We start from the raw sequence: 25,159 nt of genomic DNA, 5'->3' as shown, positions 1-25,159 counted from the left end.
TACAAGTATTTATGTTTCTTTGAGATTGAGACTGTATGGTGGCTAGCGGGTGAGGAAACGTATAGAAATGTACACAGAAGGCTAGTTACAAATATTCTATACATATTATATACATTTCAGGAAAAAATAAATAATAATAAATAAATAATGTCGGGACACCTTTTTCACACACGGTCGGTTAGCCCCATGGTAGGTTATTAATTAACTGGTGTTATGGGTGCTAACACAACTGATAAACTACATATAGCTACATACATACATATTTATAAATACATATCATAACACCCAGACCACGGTCAACAAGCATGCTCATCACACAAATGTCGACCGAACCGGGAATCGAACCATCTATTTATTACCACCATATATTTTCATCGTACACCTTCAATTTATTACACCGTATTATACCTTCAATTTATTTTTATTTTACCTTCAATTTAAATTGCCTTCCAATAGGACTACGAACTTCGAGTATTATGATAAATAGCTTAATAGTTTTCAGGCAGAGTGGTTTTTCTGCGGCAGCGCTGCGTGTGGCAGGCGTAATATCCGCGCACATCCGTCGGCGCGGATATTAATATCCGGACGGGCCGCATCAATTTGGGCGCCACACCGGCCCCGGTACTACGGGCCATTTCAATAATATACTTTCTGATACACCAGCACTTTCCACTTCATATGGTAATAGCGAAGCCAAGGAAACGGTAGTCGTAACTACCGGTAAATATATGTGAGTCGTGAAAGAAAAAACCTTCAGAAAAAACGCAATTGTGGAGGTATTTTTGCTAGCAAATAGCAAACCGATCTAACTACCCTCCCTACTACGGAAAAAATATAAAATAGGCTTGTCATGACAAAATATAATTTCAAAAGTGATGCTCTAATTAATATACCTAATTGAGTGTGATTCACTAGTAGTATAGTTATCGAATTATAAATATTAGAGTTACGAATCTTGAGCTCTGACCTACATCTGCGAAGAAGTGATTTATTAGCACAGAACCAATCCCACTGCGGGCCAATCACCGCTTTAGCCTGCCCCCGCGCCTCACTTCATACCACAAAAGGGACTCAATAAATTACTTCTGCGCAGGTGAAGGTCAGAGCTCAAGATTCGTGCCGATAACTATACTGTGGTAGTACCTAGGTACTTGTTCACATCCTAGAGTGAGCAACCGGACGCCGAAGCCTGGGCATCCGATACAAGTACCTTAGATTTCACTAAATATCTTCCCGAAAATAAACCACATCACCACTCGACTACATAACTCTACCTCATAAGTATACACAATAAAGTTTCCCATAATAATACCTACGATTATATTATTAATTGCTCAAAGCAATTCCAGTTCAGAGAACTATTACTGAATACTCAATAATTATTTGTATGTAATGTTTTTTGTTGAACCAGTGAAACAGAACAGAATGTAGTGTGCTCATATTCGACTGAACATAGATGCAATTCTATAATATAAATGTTGCAAATAAAATTTAGCTGAATAAGTTTAGCAAGTAGATGAATGTTGAAGTTTTGTAAGGGCTCTGTAAAGGCGCGTACGCACGTACGAACACGAACATAGCGAACACAAACACCAGACCCGAACATTTGGTTCGTACTGTTATATTCATAATTAGTTCGCGGTTATTGCAAATGCATGCATTTTTGATTACTATAAAATTACTTGCAACCGCGTGGCGGTTTCAGTCTACCGGTGCCGTCACTTTGTCAATATCTTATCCTGACGAGTTTAAGACAATCCTTTGCTCTAATCCTTGTAAAGTTCAAGTTCTTTCATTAAAGTAGTGTTAGCAGTATCAGTGGGTTTTTTTTAAAAAGACTGACACCAGCCGCGTCCTAACAACTGGTGTCAGAAGTGGGATGCTGAGGAGAATCTATACAGAGAGCCCTTAGCATCCAAAAGAACTCTAGCGGCTACGAGTCAGTTGTGATCGACGGTCAGCCTCCGCCCTTAGCGTGAGCCCGCATCACACCCTGCTGCAAGGACACTACATTCACGGACAAGAAACTGTGGTCGACGATAAGCCTCCGCTCTATGCGTGAGCCCGCACCACGGCAAGGTCTTCCAAATTTCAACATCTTCACCGGTTGAGCTCATCCATCATAGCAACGTGTCGACGAAATCACGTTTTCCGAGTCTACACGCGCCACTTCATCGAGTGTCGGGTTACTTCCGGCCGTGTCGTCGCTGCTGCATCGCATCGCAATATTCGTGACCTCATTTAAGACATTTTACGGAATAATACTACGCGTGGACAAAAATAATGAAGGTGATAGCCGCACTGCTGTGAGTAATCTATCAATCTTTCCTATTTAACACACCCTCTTAATTTACTTATTACATTCTCTTTATTAACCATTTCTTATATCTATCTTTTATCTTCTACTTCATCATCTTATACGTTATAATTTTTATCGAACTATTTTTTTTTGAATTTTGAATTTATTTCAACACAAAATGACTGACAAGGGAGAACCTAAAATTACCCTTAATGTATTAACAAAATTTATCAAGCCTTACAACGGAGACAGGGAATCTCTACCAGCATTTTTAACCAATTGTGACAGTGCAATTTCATTCTGTAGTGTAGATCAACAAGGTTTTCTCTGTAAATACATAATTTCACAGCTTGAAGGAAAGGCACAAACAGCTTGTAGCCTTAAAACTTTTAGTAGTTGGCCCGAATTAAAAAAGTTTTTAAAATCTACTTTTGGCGAAAAGAAGCACTCAAGCCATTTGCTGCACGACCTTCAAAGCTGCAAGCAAACAGCTTCAGAGACTGTAACGCAATATGGTCTACGCATCGAAGCTTGCTTGACCCGCCTCCAAGCCGATATCCAATTCTCGTGTGAGGACAAAGTTCAACTACCTGGGCGTATAGGAGCAATGGAAGACTTGGCCCTCAACACCTTTTGCTTGGCCTTAGCCCCAATCTCTACCATAGTAAGGTGCAGGAACCCTCTAACCTTGAATGACGCCATCACACAGGCCATTGAAGAAGAGAAGCTTTTAAAATTAACTAGGGTTTCTTCCTACGGCCCTAAGCCCATCAAAACTTGCTCTATCTGCCATAAAAATGGCCACTCCTCTTCAGACTGTTACGTGAAGAAACGTGAACAGCAATTTCAAAAATCTTTCGTAGTACAGCCTTCAACATCATCTCCCGGTCAAAATAATGCGCAATTTTCTCAAACCCTCATTTGTGCCTACTGTAAAAAGCCTGGTCATCACATCAATAATTGTCGTAAAAGACAATATAACAATCAACGCCGTGCGGAACCAAACAACACGCAATCGCCACCTCAAGTTACAAAGGAAGGGCGTGTCCATATGTGCGACTGTGAGTTCCAAGGCTCGCATGACTCATTCTCAGATGATGATGATTCAAAAAACTAAAATTGGTTTCAGAGGTGTGCCAACTGAAACCAAAACCTCCTGATGACGGCACAATTTTGAAAACATCAAAATCTTATAACTCTAACTCTTATAATACTAAATCTTATAATACTAAATCTTATAATACTAAATCTTATAATACTAAATCTTATAATACTAAATCTTATAATACTAAATCTTATAATACTAAATCTTGTGAATCTTTATCTTATAATACAAAATCGTGTGACCCTAAATCTTATACTAAACCTTGTCACCCTAAATCTTGTGACGTCAATTTCTATAATACTAAATCTTGTCACTCTAAATCTTGTGACGCTAAATCTTGTACTACTAAATATTACAATGACATATCTTTACCGGATTCTTCATCTCAATTTTATACTAAATCTTGTATTAAATCTTCACCTAAACTTTGTTCCACGTCTTGTCTTAAATCTTTTACCAAATCATCACCTACATCTTATAATAAGCCTTATAATACAAACCCTTGTAAGTCCCTCGATTCAAAGGCATCTCTAAACGCGTCACAAATAACCACAGAATCATCCTTAGATTTAAAATCACCTAAAATTAACTCCTATGTCGATGCCTGTAAGTCACCGTGTGACAAGCCGAAAATAACTAAGCACTTAAATGAACCCCTAATTTCTGCGTCTCAAAACCTTTGTGATGAAAAATCATATTTCCAGTCAAAGGCAGATATTCCGGTTTACGAAACTACCATTTTAAATAAGAAAATATCTTTACCACATTCTTTTATAAAAACGCCTTATTCTACTAAACCCTTGTGTCTCTTAATTGATACCGGTGCAACAGTCAGCGTTATTAAGCGCTCTAGTCTTTGTATTCAACCTGAGCTTTCAAACGAGATAATTAAACTTAAAGGTATAAATGATAATGACACCAGTGGCGTAGCGTGGGGGGGGCAGGGGGGGCAAATTACCCGGGCGGCAGCTTTTAGGGGGCGGCAAAATTTACCCAATTAAAAAAAATTGTTCGCAACTACATAAAACTGTCTAACAATAACAAAACATTAAACAAGAAAGTTGAAACTTTTAAAATTAAAATTAATTATTGTCAGGTACTTAAAACACACGTGACACTACATTTTACGTAATTTTGGTTTTGAGTCTTAAATAAAAAATAATTAAAATTTCGCGCTCGCTTCGCTCGCGTATTCAGAAACTGTATGCGCTTAATTTTGCATTTATCAACAAACAAAAAGTTAAGTACGTTTGGGCTAAATTTTACGTAATATTTGGTTTAAGTCCGATAAAAAATTTCGCGCTCGCTTCGCTCGCGTAATCAGAAACTATATTGTGGCTCTTATTTTTGCATTTGTCAACAAACAAAAAGTCAAGTACGTTTGGGCTATATTTTACGTAATATTTGGTTTAAGTCCGATAAAAATTTCGCGCTCGCTTCGCTCGCGTATTCAAAAATGACATGCCCTTATTTTTGCATCTGTCAACAAACAAGAAGTTAAGTACGTTTGGGCTAAATTTTACTTAATTTTTGTTTAAAGTCCGATAAAAATTTCGCGCTCGCTTCGCTCGCGCATTTGGAAATTTAACACCTTCAAGAATTTAAGTAACAAAGATATAAAAGAAAAGTCTACTTGAGAACCTCCCTCTTCTGCCGGGGCTGCGGGTTGTTCGAAAGAGTTACCGCGGCTCTGGAACGTAAAAGGCCTTCGGCGGAACACGACGGTTTTTAGTCAGTAAGAGTCTGACACTCCCTCACCGCTGCTAACCCACAGCGGGAAGGGTCATTTGATGATTTTTAACGTCGATACAATAAAAAACCCCTTTTTTTTGAAGTCGGTTAAAAATGACAAACGGCCAGTAACACTTGTTAAAAAAAATACACGGGAAGGGGCGGCAAAATCGACAACTGCCCCGGGCGGCAGATACCCACGCTACGCCACTGAATGACACATTTTGCGAAACGCTGGGGTCATGTATAATAGACTTACAAATTTCTAATGCCACTCTTTCATATAAATTTCACATTATTAATGACGCAATTAACTTAGAATCAGACGGTATCATTGGAACAGACTTCTTACATTTCTTCAAAACAAACATCGATTACTCAACGAAGTCAATAACATTAAAAGGTAATACTATACCCATTCATTACACGGCTCCTAAATACATTATACCTGCTCGTTCGGAAGTTGTAATAGAATGCATGGTCTCAAATGAACCGTCGGAGTTACATAATTTCAAGGAGTCGCTTGTGCTAGATCATGTTATTACTGACGGTGTTTTTATCGCGAACTGTATTGTATCTTTAAAATCTAATAACCGTGTCAATGTGTCAGTCTTAAACACTACCGACTCGCCAATTGAAGTCAAGGATTTCAAGGTGCACTTAACCGAAATCGATTGGTCAGAGTTTTCACAAAATACGCTTCAAAGTGAAGAAAACGCGTCTTTAAAAATAAACACTATTTCTTCAACGCCGTCGGACCGTATACATAAGGTTTTAGACCAGATACGACACTCGCATTTAAATAGGGAAGAGAAATCCGCTTTGTTAGAGTGTTGTTCCAAATATACAGACATCTTTCATTTAGAGGATGAACAGCTGACTTATACCAACGCACTTAAACATACAATTAATACTGGTAATGCTGCCCCTATTCATGCAAAATCTTATCGCTTTCCAGAGTGTCACAAAGACGAAGTTGACTCTCAAATAAAAAAAATGTTACAGCAGAAAATTATACGCCCCTCACAATCTCCTTGGAGCGCCCCTGTATGGGTAGTACCCAAAAAGCTAGATGCTTCAGGCAAAAGAAAGTGGCGTATCGTTATCGACTACCGAGCCCTTAATGACGTCACAGTCACCGAAATATACCCTTTGCCCTTAATCACAGACATCTTAGACCAATTAGGACACTCTAAATACTTTACAACCCTTGATTTAGCCAGTGGATTTCATCAGATACAGCTTGATCCCATTGATGCACCTAAAACTGGTTTCACCATAGTAGGAACCCAAACATCAGGACACTACGAGTTTACACGCATGCCCTTCGGTCTTAAAAATGCACCTTCCACTTTTCAAAGGCTGATGAATACAGCGCTCTCTGGGTTACAGGGTCTTCATTGTTATGTATATCTTGATGACTGCGTAGTATACTCCCATGATCTCAATAGCCACATCTTAAAACTAAGTCAAGTATTTGATAGACTCCGCGAATTTAATCTGAAACTTCAACCTGACAAGTGCGAGTTTCTTCGCAGAGAAGTCACTTATCTTGGTCACATTATCACCGATAAAGGAGTAACTCCTAATCCCGACAAAGTAAAAGCTGTAACCGAATTTCCTACCCCTAAAAACGCAAAAGAAATTAAATCTTTCTTAGGTCTTGTCGGATACTATCGTCGCTTCATAGAAAATTTCTCAAAAATTACTAAACCTTTAACTTCTTTATTAAAAAAGGATACGATTTTTCTCTGGCAAGCCGACCAAGAACAATCTTTTAATCTTCTCAAAGAAAAACTAACTACGGCTCCTCTCTTACAATACCCCGATTTTTCAAAGCCTTTTGTAGTTACTACGGACGCTAGTAACTATGCTATTGGCGCCGTACTCTCTCAAGGTCCCATCGGTCAAGATAAACCGATCGCCTATGCATCCAGGACTCTTAACAAACAAGAAGGGAATTACTCCACCACGGAAAAGGAGCTACTTGCGATCCTTTTCGCAGTTAAAACTTTCCGCCCTTACCTGTATGGCAACAAATTCAAGATCGTAACAGATCATCGGCCTTTAGTTTGGCTCTTTAACGTGAAGGACCCTGGAAGCAGGTTAATTCGTTGGCGTCTTAAATTAGAGGAATACGATTACGAAATCGTATACAAACAAGGGAAAATGAATTCCAACGCGGATGCCCTCTCTCGTATTCCTATCCATGTCATGAATAGTCACAATCTTAATAAAACATCTTACGAAATCTTTTTTAAAAAACAATTCACAAAATCTTTACCTGAATCAAATACTAGAATCGAAGAACATGCTCAACCCTTACATCTTTCTAAATTTAAATCAATCGCTTGTCCATTCTCTCTTGACTTTGATTATTCTATGCCCCACTGTGAGGAATTGCTGTCGCAGGTAAATGACACTACTACTTTATTTGCGAGCGAGCGGTCTCCTATTACAGTGGAGTCAATTACAATCAATGATAAAACTATTTACATACTATTTACAAAAGTTCATCATTTTGACGAGATTAGTTACCGAATTGTATACGATATTTTGATAAAACTAAGGGATAAAATTCTTGAAGAAAATCCTGATGAAACAGATTTAGCTCTTTCTGACTTCAGCGAACCTTTTTCTAAACTTATTTACACTAAGATCTATAACATAATATCCTATATCTTTCATAATACAAACTTAATTATACATATCTATAAAAACCAAATTATCTATCCTACTCCTGCCGAGGTCCCTAAAATATTAAAAGACAACCACGACTCCCTATAGCCGGACACCCCGGAATGAACAGGATGTACAATCGTATTAAAGCCTCATACTTTTGGAAAAGTATGCGTAGCGACATTCAAACCTATGTCAAGAATTGTAAATTGTGCCAAATTAATAAGCCTCTAAGAGCTAACAACAAGGCCCCTATGGAAATAACATCAACGAGCACAAAACCTTTTGAACGGCTCGCACTAGACATAGTAGGCCCTTTACCGGACGCAGGCTTTCAAAAATTCAGATTTATACTGACGTTACAAGATGACCTCACTAAATTCTTATGTGTTTATCCAATGATTTCATCTACGAGTGACGAAGTTGCTCGTAGTCTAGTACACTTTATGTCTCTTTTGGTATACCTAAAATGATTCTTACTGACCTAGGAACATGCTTCACTTCTGAGCTATTCAGACAAGTCACAGAAATTTTCAAAATTAAACCATTGTTTACGTCACCATACCACCCTCAAACAAACGGCGCGCTTGAACGTAGCCACGCCACTCTCAAGGAGTATCTTAAATCTTTCGTAAACGAAAATCAAAACGACTGGCATTGCTACTTAGCAACTGCCATCCTCGCTTTCAACACGACTCCTCATAGTACTACCCAATTCACACCATATGAACTCTTGTATGGTTACAAACCAAACTTGCCTAACTCTCTTTACGATAGCAATAACAGTCTTACCTATCACGAATATATTCGAGCACTTCAGTATAGGATGCGAGTTAGTAGGGAAAAAGCTTTAGAGTTCATTAGCAAAGCTAAGGAAGCATCAAAACAAAATTATGACGCCTCCGCTTTAAGGTGTAGTCCTAAATATAAGGTTGGTGACATGGTGTATCTTAAACATCACCACAGGCTTCGAAAAGCCTTATCCCCAATTTGGAAAGGTCCTTTCAAAATCGTTAAAATTATTGGAAAACATAACGTCACTTTACTAATTAACCGTAAACATGTAAAATATCACACAAACTTACTCAAACCTGCACATCCTTGATTTTCTTTTATCTTTTCTTTTCAGACTTTTATGTCAGCATGGCTCTACTGAGTCGGAGATTTTACCAGTCATACACAGCCCTGGCTTGTACTTTGACCCAACAACCAACATATTCTTCTACAACGATTTTTGGAAAATAGTCACGCACGTCGACGTTAACTCTATTGAGCCACATCTTAACGAAATTGACAAGCTTATTGTGAAGTCATCATTACTATGTAGTAAAATAGAACCTGGAGAATATTCCAATTGTAAAGATATTTTTAATTCTATCGAAGTTCTTTTAGAAACCAATTATGTAAAAGCACACTCGCTATCTCATATAATCTCTAAAGATGCTGCAAACCGGTTTAAAAGAGCTTTAGAATTTGGAGGAGAAATATTAAAGTTTTTCTTTGGAACATTAGATGCGGAAGATGCGCGCAATTATGACGCTGCGATTGACGCATGCGAGAAAAATGATAACGAGATATTTCGTCTCATGAAAGATAATATCCACATAGTTAAGTCATCAATCAATTCATTTAATTCTACAATTACCAAATTGAATCAAAATGAGGTTAAATTAAACTCTCAAATAAACAAGCTTAATCAGGTACTTTCCTTGGTAACTACAAATAATGATAAGGTCTTACTATTAACCAAACTTAATAATCTTGTGAATATTATAGAAGGTTCCTTACTCACTATATCTAACTTCCTAGACACTATTGTTAATGCTATTTTATTTTCTAAAGCTAACATCTTACATCCCTCCATATTATCGCCTAGTAAACTATTCCACGAGCTAAGCCTAAGAAGTAGTTCTGTTAATAATAAACTGGATTTTCCTGTACCGTTAACGCTTGATAATATACACACTATTATAGATGTATCTAAACTAATTTCTTACTATTATAACAACAGAATATTTTTCATATTACAAATACCTCTCATATACCCTATCAAATACGAAGTTTATAAAATCATTCCACTACCAACCCCACACGATAATACTAACCCTAATACCTTCGCCTTAATAACGCCTTCAAAATCATACATCGCCTTAACAGATGATAGATTACATTACAGCTTATTTAATAATTTGCAACAATGCTCAAATGTAAACAATGAACATATGATTTGTCCACTCGTAAGTGTTTATTCTAGTATTACAAATCCGTGTTGTGAAACCAAACTCCTGACTGAAGTGAACCTGTCGTTGCCTAGTGAGTGCAATTCTAAATTTATATACGGAGACGTAGACATGTGGCAAACGTTAAACAATAACAAGTGGATCTATGTGCAATCTAAGTTAAATAAGTTAACAGTGCAGTGCGATAAGAGTGATATGAAAGACTACCCGATTATCGGAACGGGTATCCTAAAACTTACGGATGATTGTGTAGCATTTTCTAAAACAATTAGGCTAGAACCGTCTGTATCAACAAACTTTGTAATTACCGCTCAACTAAAAGTCGATTTTGATATCACCCAAGATGATTGTTGTAAAAAGGATATTTTCAATAAGTCAATACCTCTGTTATCTCCTTTATCTTTAAGCAACATTAATCTCGATTCATTGAAATATTCCTACAGTCAATTAGATAATTTGGAAAATGAACTTAACAAAATAAACAACGAATCTCACTTTGTCAAGTATAGCGGCTATTATTCATCCCTTACTATTGCTTGTATTATTCTTATATTCTTATTTATCTTGTATAAAATCTATGTAAAATGTTTATCAAGATCAAACAATCGCCAAAATTCCTGTTGTATCCAAATTTTTAATCAATGCAATACCCAAAGGGTGCTGAAAAATGAAACCAAATGTCATAACTCTATTGAATTGACAGAAATTTCAGAAAGCAACGGTTCTACTCAATCCATACCAGATAATTTGTCCAAACGTAATCTTAATTATTCTTAATTGTAAATCTTTATTTTGACCTTCTATTCTTATGTAACTCTTAACCTTTTTGTCTTTGTTTTTAACTATACTTAATTTTATCGTTTTTAATATAAATGTGTTTTACTATTGCCAATTATTGTTATAACTTTGACATATTATTTTTCTTTTATATTACACTCTTAGAATTAGTTAGACAGATATCATTCATAGTCATTAAGATCCTTTTGTAAAAAGTTTTGTCTTAACCTCCCATCAGAGTGACTTCGCATATCCTTAAGGATATTGCTTCGTTTTAAGGGGGGAAATGTTATATTCATAATTAGTTCGCGGTTATTGCAAATGCATGCATTTTTGATTACTATAAAATTACTTGCAACCGCGTGGCGGTTTCAGTCTACCGGTGCCGTCACTTTGTCAATATCTTATCCTGACGAGTTTAAGACAATCCTTTGCTCTAATCCTTGTAAAGTTCAAGTTCTTTCATTAAAGTAGTGTTAGCAGTATCAGTGGGTTTTTTTTAAAAAGACTGACACCAGCCGCGTCCTAACAGTACGTATGGACGGCATATTCGAACACGAACGCAAACATAGTTCGAGTCGAGTTCGCGAACAACAGTCGTGAACTCTATCTTAGTAGCCATGACGGCGCCGTTGGAAGTAGTCGATTGTGAAGTTATGAAAGCGCTTCGAACACCGTCCATACAGAACACACTACAAGGATCGCCGCGAACATGTTTGACGAACAGAGTGTTCGATGTTCGATAGTGGTACGCACGTGCGAACCAAGTTGTTGCATATCATGTAACGCAACAAATTTGTTCGTACGTGCGTACGCGGCTTAAGATGTTGCGGCGAACGAGGACGGATCGTACGGAGCGTGGCAGTGAGTGACACACGAGCCGGCGGCCGACGTGACGTCACACGCCGCCTCACGCAACACGTCACCTGGCACAACGACGTTTGAACTCGTCTAAAGTGTTACACTCGGAATAAACTCTTGCCACTGCACACAAACAATCGATCATAAGCTTGTTTGTGTATTTTTAATAAAAAGCAAAGGCTCGTGATTTGCATTGACATACCTACGTATATTTTTTTCAGTCAATGAAAATTACGGTGTTTTTATTAAAAACACTCAGCTGAATCAAGCAGTTCCATCTGGAATCTATAGCAAAGAGCAATATAATACAATTAATCCAATAAGTGTAAAAATGTTGGCACTGATTTAAAGAGCTAGTTTAACTTGCAGTTTTGGTGAGGTAAAAATTATTATTGGCACGTTTAATAACTAGTTCAGCAGTTCAAACTAAGCAGTTAACTTAAGAAACATGAGTAATAAATAATAAGGAAATGGATCAATGAATAAATAAATGAGCGGTAAAACTTACTAAATGAGCATTTACGACGTGGGCAGTAGTAAATCGGAATTTGTCTGTTAGAAATCTTATTCTCAGCAGTCCTGTAAATAATGAGGTGGTAAAATAAAATAAGGAGAGGCCTATGTCCAGCAGTGGACTGCGATAGGCTGATGATGATGATGATGATGATGAAAATAAAATAAGAAAACAATACTTCACAAGTACCTAATTAAAAATTAAATGACTTTCACTTTGACTGAAGGCTTGGTGACACTAAAGCAAGTCGACGACTGCCTCTTGATTACGTATTATGAAGTGATTTAATGTCGTTTGTGTTACACTTCTATGCACAGAACAAATTAAACTGAATATTATATAGAGTGATGAGTTGGCTTATGTGCCGCGGCGTCACAGAGCGTAATATCCGTCGGTTTAGCGATACCCGCGATATAATGCTAGCGGCGGCTCCTGGCGCGGCTCCAGCCTCCGCCCGCAGCCGCAGCGCTTGCAACAATCCGCTGCCCACTCATGCTGAAAATAATGTTTTAAAAACGAACTGGCTTTGAGAGATTAACTACAAAGCCGGCCGATTTTTCATTTGTTAGTCGGATTACATTGTTTTGCTGAAAAATTCTTACTAACTATGGAGTTCAATTTCTTTAGCTGGAGTCAAAATGTCTTTGAAACAAGAGCTTTCCTGCGAGAAAGCGAAGGTTAATTAAATTGGTGCAATCAAATTACACGAAACGCTCGACATAAAATCTATTCATTAACATTTAGTATTGAAGTGGGTCGTGAGTGGTGAGCGTTCACCCGCTGTGTCGCGCGGCATGCGGCAGTTGGTTCCGCTCGGCGCGGCGTTATTACTTCCAATAGAGACAAAACGTTAATTAAAACCGTAATCCGCGTCCAAACGGAGCTCACATTAGTGTCGATGCGGCTGTATTACTTGCGACGGCGGCGTGTCGCGCGCGTCGCACGATATTGTTCTGCGGCGTCGCGCCACCACCGCACTCCACTCGCGCTACATATTAACCGTAATGGAGCACATACTACGAAACAGACCTAATGAACAAATCTGGGATTTAATAACCCTGATACTGCACACAGATTTTAAGTATGCTGTTTACGACATTAATGTAGGTACTCAAATTTTGTTGTCAGTTTGCTCATATAGAATGCTCATATAGTATGAGCAAATATTATTCTCTAGTTCTCAATTTTAATTTCATACAATGGTCCGAAATTACTGACTGACGCACAAACGTTGTCCACTCGTGCAAAACTAATTCAATATTAGGAATCGTCGTGACTAATATGGAACAATTTGAAAGCATTTAGCTTGATGGCACATGTTCAGTAAAATGGCTGTCTCTGTGCATAGCTAATTCAATAGCGAAACAATCGCGGATGGCAAACGACCGCACCGCAACTGATCCGGCGCATTAGCGCGCGGCGCGAGTACCGACCACGCGCTCACACATGCACACACATCGCGGGATCTCTTCCTACAGCAAAACGATTCATGTTATATTGGTAATTTGCGTACAAAAACTTTGATCACAGTTCGGTTATTAACGAAACCGTAATTAGAGCTATAATAATTCACATGAATTGTGAGAGCTAATTATTAGGACGCAATATCTATTAATGTGTGTAAGAATTGCTCGTTTAAATATATAAAATAATGGATTACAGACTATTGTGAAAAATGCGTGTCTGGCGCAGCGAATATTTTATTACCGCTCCGACGCGGCTAGACACAAATGCTCATTTGCTGATTCAGTGCATCGCGGCACTACCGCAGCAAAAAGTTATATAATACGAAACGATCGGATCGAGCGTACTGTTCAGAACACTAGCCCGTTGGTCATTTGTTAATCATCAGATTAATCTGTCGGTAGTAGAGCACGTGTGTGACGAGCGAGGATTCATTTGATGCGGTGGAGCGGTGCGGCTCGCGCAATCAGCCAATCACTGCGCTAAACATTTTATATCAGCCAACGAGCGGATTTAACAGCGCCAGTTGCGGTCACACTGATTATGCACGCGGTCACAGGTGAACACTGCGCTCCACAAATATATTCCTAAAATCTAAACACTGGATGGATGGATGGGCCTCGCTGGAGAAATTGCTGGCGTTACTGCAAACTCCGTTGAAGTCCCCGTTGAAACCCCGTGACCCTCAATATGAGTGAAAAAGACAAACTTACCTGGGAAAACAGGGAAGTGGACAGGAAGGTAGTCTGCCGACGACGGGACACTCGAATGCCGGCCGGCCAGCGGGACACTTTCTCTGCACTTGCTTCGTATTGTCCTTTCACGGGTCCGGGTGATCGAGGCACTAACAGACAGGACTTCTAGCGAGGCTTTTATGAGTTTTTCTCATTTTTATCGCGCGACGAACCGCGGGCGATACCAATTTTTTGACTTTCCCAAAGAGAAGTGAAACAAAAGCGAAACCCGTCATGGCAGGAAGAAAAATAAAGATAGAAAAGAGGATATGACCATGAAGTCTGAACATTTCCCCCCACTTGAAAGCCACATGGGTTTCACGGATAAGTCGAACGCAACGGAAGCTATGCTCGAAAAATATATACGTTAAACTAAAACTTAACTTCTAAGAATGAGCAATACGACATGAAATACTGAGATCGATATTGCTCAAGATATATCTAATATAGACTAATTAATTGGTACAAGGCAGACCTTGACGATAGGTCGTCGAAACGTCTTGCCGTTAGCAGCTCGGAGAGTAAAAACTCTAGCAATATTATCGGCACCTGGGTGCACTTGTTCTATATGAGCCGATCTCCAGAGCAAAGGTGGAAGATTTGGTTCGTTGACGATGACTAAATCGTTAACTTTTAAATTAGGCGCGATTTGAAACAATTTGTTCATTTGTTGAAGTGTGTGAAGATAATGACGTTGCCAAGCTCGCCAAAAGACGATTTGATGACAAGCTAAGCCATCGTATACTATAGCAGATTTATTTTTATAAAGTTCATTAACGAACTCTTTGAGACATTTATTCGCGCCTAAGAAATTTTTACGACAATCGGTTAAAACATAATAACACATATCGCGACGAGAAACTAATCCAATTATCCAGAATTTACATTGTATCAACAATCGCGATGTTCTAGGACCGCAGTGAAGATATTTTAAATTAAAATGTTCAACCATCATGCGAGATAGTGGACTTAACTTAGGTAAAAGAAGAGGGTGAAACAAAGATGTGAGTAAGTTAGCCTCATCAATACGTCCCCCCACTCGCAACAAACCTTCCTCATCTATAAACGGTGAAGACGTTTGAATAGATTTGGAACATTGTTGCTTATCAAGCACTTGATTAAATTCTGTTGTCACATATTGACTTTGAGTATGCTTAACCAAAGTTCTCATTGACTTTTTATGTTCCGTGCTAGAAAGAGGTCCGAGAGAGAGAGTCCCAATTTTGTTTGGGACGTTCAAAATTCGATATAATACGAAACCACCAGGCTAAGGTTCCTTGATGCTTTCTAGAATTGGAATGCCTAGAAATTAAGGTTGAAATTATATCTTGAACTTGACGAGAATGTAAGTTTTCTGTGATAACGATTTCCCGATTAGATGCATACATTTTTAGTAAATGAGGATTAGTATTAATCCAAGAGTGCGTACTACTGCTATAAGAATGAGCACGATTAGTTTGAATAGGAGTTTTATCCTTTAACAGATTATACATGTGAGATAGCACACGCGCTAGAAGCAAAGCATCGCTTAGCTCGAGCTTATTCACTGTAGACGGCTTTAAAGGAGCTACTCTAGACTTTCCTATCAATATATGCGTTACAGTAGAATTCGTACATGTAACAGCGCATAAATAAACGCAGCATCCATATCCTTTTGACGAACCGTCGCAAAATCCTACTAAATAGATATCAATAAGATCTGGAGGTATGACTAGCCGCGGTAAGATTATACTTTTCAAACTTGATGAATTCGCGGCAGGAAAATGCCATTGTTTGGCTAAATGTTGAGGAATAGCATCATTCCAAGATAAATAGGGCGAACTAGTTACTTCATAAGCAACTATGTTAAGCTCATTTTCTACGAGAGCTTCGGTAGGACTGTCTCGCCATAGAATATGTTGAAGGCACCTTTCTTCAGGCCTGATCAGAATCTGTCTGTTCATTTTACAAACAGGAGAAAACTCAGCAGTAAAAACGATTTTATAAAGGCGAAACTTTGTAACTAAATCGACTATATCGATTTGAAGTTTAGATCCTACATGGAAAATATTGTTAAACGAGTAATTATTTGTAGCCCGACTACTGGCGTCGAAGACTACACGCAGTCGTGTCGTAGTACTTTCTGGACGCACGACGCAGTGATGCGGAATAAGGTACCAACCAGTAGACAAAGTATCAATAGGCTGCATATGTCCCAAGTCTTTGTACAGCTCCATGGAATCCTGATATTCCGTTTTTAACTCAGGTTGAGTACATAAACGTTTCTCTAGGTTGAGAAATCGATTTAAAGCGTGGCGATAAGAATCACCAAGGGAAGGGGCATCATCCTTTGACATCAAAGGAACTACATACCTACCCTCCGGAGTACGATATGTACTGGATTTGTATATTTGTTCACAAGCTTCGTGAACTTCATCTTCAGGGCCGGAAATTCTACATTTCGGCGGCTCCTCAGACTCCCAGAACCGTTGAACGGTATCGTCGAGCGCACTGGATGACGCGACGAGTGACGTAACGGATTGATCTGGTGTATGAGTTGTCGTGTTATGAAGAAACTGACCTGTTATCACCCAGCCGAATACACTTAATAACGCGCAAGGTAGCCCGGGACCGGGAGTGTTACGAGAGCCAGTATATATCTGGTCAAAACACTCAACTCCTAATAAAAGATCGATCGGACCCGATTTATCGAAATCGCAGTCGGCGAGATCTAAGTGTGCGAAATGATTCTTGACGTACATCGGCAGCGATGACGAAGGCATCATTCCTGCAATCTTTGGTAAAACTACCAAAGAGATGTCAAACTGTGGTGACTCACTCAACGAAGGTATTATCGAACCAACAGTGTGACCCTTGATATTAACGAAATTTTGACCAAGCCCAGACACGGTTAAGTTGCATTTTCTAATCCGCAAACCTAATCTACGTGCGCACTCATTTGTGATCAACGAATCCATCGACCCGCTGTCGATGAGCGCACGAGCATACTGCATAGAACCATCTGAGTGACGCAAGCGCACTACAGCAGTACCTAAGATCTTTGTACTCTTGAACGGTTCAGCTGTTGTAGATGAGCAGGTAAGCGTGGTGCTTGAACACGCTCTCACAGTCACCTTTGAATCACCCGCCTGTGTTTCTTTACTTTGACGTTCGATATGCAGCAGTGTATTATGTCTCTCGTTACAAATATAGCAAGACGAATTTGATTTGCAGTTAACACTATCGTGACCAGGACGCAAACAGTTAGTACACAGACGCAAATCTTTAACTAATGTTCTGCGTTGATCAACCGACATTGAATGCATCTTTCCGCAACGGTACACAGAATGACTTTCATTGCAACAAACGCATATTATCTGGTCTGACTTGGTATTATTTGAGGTAGGTTTCTTACTATTCGACGAAATCAATGACGTTCGCTGGCGACCATGATTTTCGGCTTTGTTACTCCGAACGTTAGATTTATTAATGTTGGACGAGCCAGCTAACGCGGGTGGCTGACTTACTTCCAGAACTTTTATATAATTTTGTAAATAAGCCAGAAAGTTATTGAACATGGGAAGTTCGTCTTTATTCTCTAACTCGAACCTTCGCCTAGTGTCAAAGTCAAGAGGTCGAGACGCAATGTAAAATAAAATAAATTCACTTGACACTTTCATATAGTGTATTGGTTAATTCGGATAGATTCGATAACGATGGTTTTTGAATTGGGGATAATTTAACTAATTTCTCTAAATAAGTTGTCGCGAGAATGCGCTTGCTGTCGAACCTATCGATGAGCGCGTTATATACTACAGCGTAATTCGCTGATGTAATAGGAACGCCTTTCGTGAGCGACAACGCACTGCCAGACAAGCATGGAATTAGATAGTGAAATTTTTCTATATCGGATAACGAGGCGTTATTATGCACTAATGGCTCGTAACTATCTTTAAACGTCTGCCAGTTTTCAATCTGGCCATCGAATTTTGGAATTTTCAACTTAGGCAGCTTTACAGCAGCAATCGATGATTGTGTACGAGATGCTACTGCCAAAGGCGCACACGTACTAGAGTCTAGCGAATCGGCAAACTCAACGGCCGCGTAATATAACTCGTCAAACGACAACAAAACGAGATCATCAATAACGAACTTCGGATTAATTTTTAATTGTATTTTATTAATTTCTTTACAGACTTCAACATAAGTATCGCGAATTTTTTCTATTGACTTATATCTGGCCTTGAAAGTAGCTATTTTAGCTCTACTTTCTTGGCAACTTTTAACTAAGTCGTAAATAATTTGCATGTTTTTGAACGCATACTCGCGTTCTTTAATCAACGATTTCAATTCTACTTCCATCTTGCTCAGAGACTACTGAATGAAGAAAGAAAAAGTTAACTGATTGATTTATAAGTAAAATAAAATCCTTCGAGCACAACTGTCACTACGAACTACTTATAAGAGATCAACGGCGAATGCAGCAACAATACTCTTAGGTATAAGAAGTTTTGCGAGTGGAACAGATCGAAAACTCGATAGGAAATATTATTTTGAGAAAATATTACTAAGAAATATTAGTATTTACGAGGATTTGTGAGGAAATTCGTTCCTCACAGGAGGCACCAAAAGAAGAATGGATGGGCCTCGCTGGAGAAATTGCTGGCGTTACTGCAAACTCCGTTGAAGTCCCCGTTGAAACCCCGTGACCCTCAATATGAGTGAAAAAGACAAACTTACCTGGGAAAACAGGGAAGTGGACAGGAAGGTAGTCTGCCGACGACGGGACACTCGAATGCCGGCCGGCCAGCGGGACACTTTCTCTGCACTTGCTTCGTATTGTCCTTTCACGGGTCCGGGTGATCGAGGCACTAACAGACAGGACTTCTAGCGAGGCTTTTATGAGTTTTTCTCATTTTTATCGCGCGATGAACCGCGGGCGATACCAATTTTTTGACTTTCCCAAAGAGAAGTGAAACAAAAGCGAAACCCGTCATGGCAGGAAGAAAAATAAAGATAGAAAAGAGGATATGACCATGAAGTCTGAACAAAGAGCTTCATATATTTATTCTAATTTGTACTATCAAAAAATCATAAACAAAAAAGTACATCCGCAGATGACGTCTTGATCATTGCTCAGAGTAAAAAAATCAATGACAAAAGAAAGACTTAATTAATTGAACCCATAAATCTCAATTGAAATGCATTGTGAACAAGCAGAGAAGTCATTTGCTCTCCATTTGTTTAGCCACACGAAGTGCTCTAAAGCAAATTAATTTCCGTGCACCAGATGCTCCCCTTAAGACGAGTAATAAATTGAGTAATTCACTAAACTGCACAGATGCAACATACATCTACTTAATCCCGCTAGACATGCGGACGATTAATTTTAAAATGTCCGCACAGTTTGATGATCAATCAGGCAGAACGCATGGCACCGCAAGATGCTGCACAATCTCTCACGATGTCGCCCGATGTCGGCCGATGTTGAACGACGCCTAGCCAACTGTATTAATGGCAGACGGATCCGGACTTATGAGCCAGACAGAATAATAGATTAGTTTCATCCATCAGGAAGCCAGTCCACGACAAAGGCTTGGCACTGCTAGCCTGTAAAACTATCCGCCTGTAATTGCAGAAGAATTTACATCTTATTGTATGGGTATAGAGATGTAAATCGCATGTGATGCACATTGTTTAGCGATTGGTCTAAAATTAAAATAATATTCCTCAAAATCCCGATAGCCTGTAGTTGCCGGTTGATGATTGAACATTGATGGCAGATACATAAATGCCGTTGGCTTCTATGTGGGATGTTATTTTAAGTACTATCAACACAAAAAGTTTATAAAAATCTTCATATAATTTAAATTCTTTAAAATGGTGTTCATATAGACTGCACATTTTCTGCTAACGCTGCGGTCCACACGGCTCGCGCCGTCCGGCACTATTATTTTAGCTTACTGTAAGTACTTTACACTGATAATTGGTATGAGTTCTTTAGTTGGTTTCTTTCATAATCATACGTCCAAGGCCGATTTCGGCCACGGCGCGGCGGCTGTTCTCATATAAGGAGATCACTCTGCTGTGCAGGACATATTAAGGTGCACAAGCATTTGCAGACATAGGTGCACTCACTCTCATATCCCGATGGGACCGTAATCTGACACGGAAAGAAATCAGGTGCAGAACCGACGATGCACGGTTTCTGTACTGATACACTAAACGTAACATAACAGAACAAACACGTGTGTTCTTTTCTCTTCGCAATCACCAACATCTACATCACTGTTGGGGTTTACAACCCCAACAAAAGGCATCTTTGTATTATGCTAAAAGAGATTTAATAATTTTGAGAAGATTTTGTTTACACAATACGTTGATAGAAAAGTGATAAGTGAACTGCAGGAGGTTGGTCTACTAGCGAGCCGGCGGGCGCGCGTGACTTGCGGCGCGCGCCGGGGGCAGCAATCACGTGAGTAATTAGTCCGACCGATACGTGCGACACACCGCCGCCATGTTTGTGCTGCGGCCGCCCGCACGCGCCCGCATCGCTCGCCACACCTCACCCAAAAGGTCAGCTCTTGATTAAATTTATATCCTTAATGAAGGTCCCGTTTTGTCAAGTGTCTCATTTTTACCCGACAGGGAAAGGTTTTTCACGCTCCTTAATTTTATAATCCACGGACTAAACGGTTAATTGAATTACGTGGAGTGGAGCACCGCGGGGATGCGCCCTGTCGCTGGCTCAAAGTGGTGAACATGCTTTGTGTGACACGGGTCATTCTATTGTTAGCGCGTGGCCGCGTGCTGTCCATCTTTTATTTAACTGGGTCACATAAATGCGTTATGTGTGTCTATAGACACCTTTGAATGGACATCAAATTCGCCACACAAATAATGTAAACAAAATCATTCAATTATTCCCATGGTAAATAACTTTTTCATCATATATAATGAATGTTACCCTTTGAAAAGCCAATAAAGCTGTCTAGAGAAGTTCAATACGCTTAAACTCCTTTTAGATAATGTTTAAGCCGAGGCGCCGGTTGCGCCGGTCCGGTCGTGCAGACACGTCGGCTCGCTCCCGCCCCCGCTCGCCGCTCGGCGCTCGCTCGCAGCGCTCTCGGCTTCTGGCACACACATACAGCTAATTACAAATTCTGGAACGATAGAACTGAAGGCTTCCGATGCGGATGAAGTTATGTGCTCACAGTGTTCATCGTCTTTATTTGGAGTGAGTAAAGCACTTAACTCCACATTGCTTCAGTACTAATATTGTATTTTAAATGGTTTGAAACTACTTTGCTTTGAACAATGTGTTGATTGGTACTAAAGAAGGAAATTAGAAATTGCACTCAAAGATAAAATGTATCACTACAATTATTGTATCACATTGGTATCTACTATGTATTTACTTACGATTTTAGTAGACAGTATTTTGCTGTATTTACAACAGAATATACTTCTAAATTAAATAAAGGTACCTATATAGATATAATGTATACTTACCTGCCAATATACTTTAATGTTAGTATCTAATGTAAAGGATCCGTAAGTTATATCAAGTTTGCGAGTCGTAATTAGTGGACGTCAACAAAGTTAATTTACACCGAGATGGTAACTTAATTGTGAAGTCAAACTCAATCGCGAGGGTCACCACTGGCCAGGCCAGCGCGAGCTGAGCGGACGCGAGCGGAGCGGACGCGGGCGCGGGCGCGGGCACTAGCGGAGCGGACGCGGGCGCGGGCGCGGGTGACGTGTCACAGTGGGCGACTACTACAGTCGTCGGTCGTTAGCTGCTCTTAAACTTTCTGCTCCAGCCATTGCTTGATGTAAAGATAAAACGACCTACACAACTTTACTACAAATGTCTCAGTCGAACCATTACTTACGGCTATCAGATTTGACTTTATCTCTAAATTATGGACAAAAAGTTACGTTTCTTTAAGTCATGAGCTTAACAAACAAAGAAGTAACAATTTTAGTAATTTCCAAATACGTCACCGTTCAGAGCACATTCTAAAATTTTCTTTGCCTCTAGATAACATAATATTGTACCATTATTACCTATTCGAGAAGTTTAGTAACTCGGAAACTACTGTTCTTGAGAAAAGTGTAGTATTCTCAAAGTAGTTTCTCTATATCGGCAATCGTATTACCGTCAGAACTTAATGTATAGGATTGTTGGAACACGGTTATTGCAGCAAGTTGTGAGTCGCAATAACTTCTCAAGTTAATATCACTGCAGTCGCTAACCCCCCGAGACAAACTGCGCCGCTTTACTAGCTACTAGTTTATGTTATTACCCAACTTTATATATAATCGCGGTCTGCTTTCTTATATCAGTATCTGTAGTAGTGGCCGGGAGTAGTCCCGTGTTGACCAAGTCACCTGCTGTAATAACGCTCTACAAGAATAAACAATTTAAGAAGAAAACTGGGAGAAGATCAATTAGGTAAGTATTATACAAACTATACGGGTCCCGACGGCGCTAGCGACCCGCGAGTATGTTTGTCTCAACGCAAACTAAATATTGAATAGATTTGCAAGTTGTAACAAACTGCAGGAGGCGCCAGTTCAGACGACAGCGGGCTCTGTCCCGGCACGGCAGTAGGTAGCGCGCGTCGGTCGCGTCGCGCGGGACTGTTGCACTTGTTGTGCGACTTCCCGCTGTCCGCTGCAATGTGCACAATAGATAAAAGTTGTGCAACATTGTAACTTGTGCCTCCACATGCGACTCAAATGGTTTATATTTAAAATAACAACTTTATGGAACCGCGGTCCGACCGCTTTGTGTTCCTGATACTTGTATGTACCTACGTGATATCAGAGCTTTATATGAAAAAAAAATGCTTGAATAAAAACTGTGTTTGAATGGTAGGCTTTCTCTAAATACAACAGCAGATGGTGTCAAGTGATCCTTCTGCAGCGTGTAGCGATGTGCGTCTGTGTCGACGCTCGTGAATACTGAAACAGACTATACTACGAAACAACGAACGTTTTATTTTTACTGCCTTTATATACAAACAGCGTTAAAGACGTTGTAATTGAACGGCTCCAGCAAAATAAGTGCCTTCAGAAAACAAAAGGAATTTCTATTTGTTTCCCGGAATGTAAGAAAAATATTCGCAACGACTACTGTTTGTTGTTCTATGAAAATGGAGAAGAAAATAACACACACGACCGAGCGACATTGGACAACAAGTTCCATTATTTTCTTAAATATCTTGTCTTTCCCTATAATAAAACTTTATTAAGCACCATCACCAAGATAATTACACTTATACAATTTTCCTCCTTGGAACTCTATAATGGAATATTATATTCAGTAAATTGCGACACTCAATTGAATATATTTAATTTCAGGGATCGAGTCAATTCCTACAAGAAGTGAGTATACCAAGATTTTATGAAGTCTTCAGAGTTGGCTGTAATGAATATTCGATTTCCAGACAATTGGCCATTGTTATCCAAAGCGGCAGTTCATAGATATCTTTCAGTGGCCTGATTACTTCAGGAGGCGAGGGAGCACAAAGCGTCATACAATAAAGGAGGGCCCTAATGATAAAAGTTGCTTTAATAAAGTTCACGCACAAACGTCACGCAGAAGTATCACTAGGGTTAACATTAATGTACTGCCTGTGAGCTGAACCAAGTATTATTGTTATGGTGTGTTTTCTGTTGTTATATCTACCGGGATGCTCGGCATAGAATATGTGGAATTTGTTCAGGCTAGTTATATCTCGCCGCGAGTTCAATACACACGCGAGTACGAGGCATTCCTATCGTCTACTTATCTTAACATTATCAATACTAACTAATCACTACGTGATCATAGACCACACCACATACGCATTTACAAGGATTGTTTTGGTCCTTCTGTTGTTTACTTTGTGTAGCGAGTGTTATCGTCAGAGGGAGTCTATTAGCTGGAATTAACTCAACTATCCGGCAACAAATTCAATTTGCTTGACGTTGAAGAATTATTACATCGTGAAACTTTAGAACAGGCTCTACAGGCGAGCTCACTGAATCCCAATTAGCCGAGGCATTCACTACTTGCACAGTTTCCTTCAGCCTGTGTACCAACATTTACATCGACTGAAGCTATTGTTTCTAACCTTTCAGTCTGTTATGAATTACAGAAGTAATACTTTCCCAAATGACATTTTACCATGTTATCACGAAAGCAGCGCCTCCTTGGAGACGCATCACACGGAGTGCCACATCCAGCACTGACACCGGCACATCGATATGGACACGCTTCTCGTGCGGCACATTGACTCCTCAGCAAATACTGCACGTAGTTCATTCTATTTTGTAGCGGTCTGTTTTATTGTTTCAAAACTGTTCGAGGCAATGCCGACTAGCCTCGCAATACAGAAGTAATAAACAGGCTTAGCTGGTGGTTTGAAAGCTGAGCTAATATTAGTTGGTTAGCATATCGGGTGAGTGACGCGGAATGATGCTGTGCGCTCATAATTGTTATTGCGCGTGTTTTGTATCTAATACAATGAGAGAGCTTTTCATTAGCGAGCGCCAATATTCTCATCAAATACAACGTAAAGTGCCTCGACGTATTTGCACGGCTTTTGTTTGCAATTTGTTTCATAGTGTTTTTTTATGAGCTTTATATTTATTTGATTACTCAACGAATTTTGCAGTTATTTCAACCTTCATAAAATTGTGTAGATTGCTATACACGATACTGTTCAATAATGTTTTAACCGACGCCAGCAAAAAAAGTGATTCTCAGTTTGACCTATATGTTTG

At 39.4% G+C, this 25,159-nt stretch overlaps 1 protein-coding gene across 1 annotated transcript; it reads left to right on the top strand.

Moving 5' to 3' along the window:
* Positions 1-2,249: 2,249 nt before the first annotated feature.
* Positions 2,250-11,361, top strand: LOC135119340 (uncharacterized). The gene is made up of 2 exons (XM_064043746.1): positions 2,250-2,306; positions 8,944-11,361. The coding sequence occupies exons 1-2, from the start codon at positions 2,284-2,286 to the stop codon at positions 10,829-10,831; spliced, it is 1,911 nt and encodes a 636-aa protein (XP_063899816.1). The 5' UTR covers positions 2,250-2,283; the 3' UTR covers positions 10,832-11,361.
* The last annotated feature ends 13,798 nt before the right edge of the window (positions 11,362-25,159 follow it).

This window comes from Helicoverpa armigera, chromosome 3 (assembly GCF_030705265.1).
Source record: "Helicoverpa armigera isolate CAAS_96S chromosome 3, ASM3070526v1, whole genome shotgun sequence".
Classification (NCBI taxonomy): Eukaryota; Metazoa; Arthropoda; class Insecta; order Lepidoptera; family Noctuidae; genus Helicoverpa; species Helicoverpa armigera.
The sequence above is the reverse complement of the archived record's forward strand: the minus strand, read 5'-3'. Positions and strand labels throughout refer to the sequence as shown.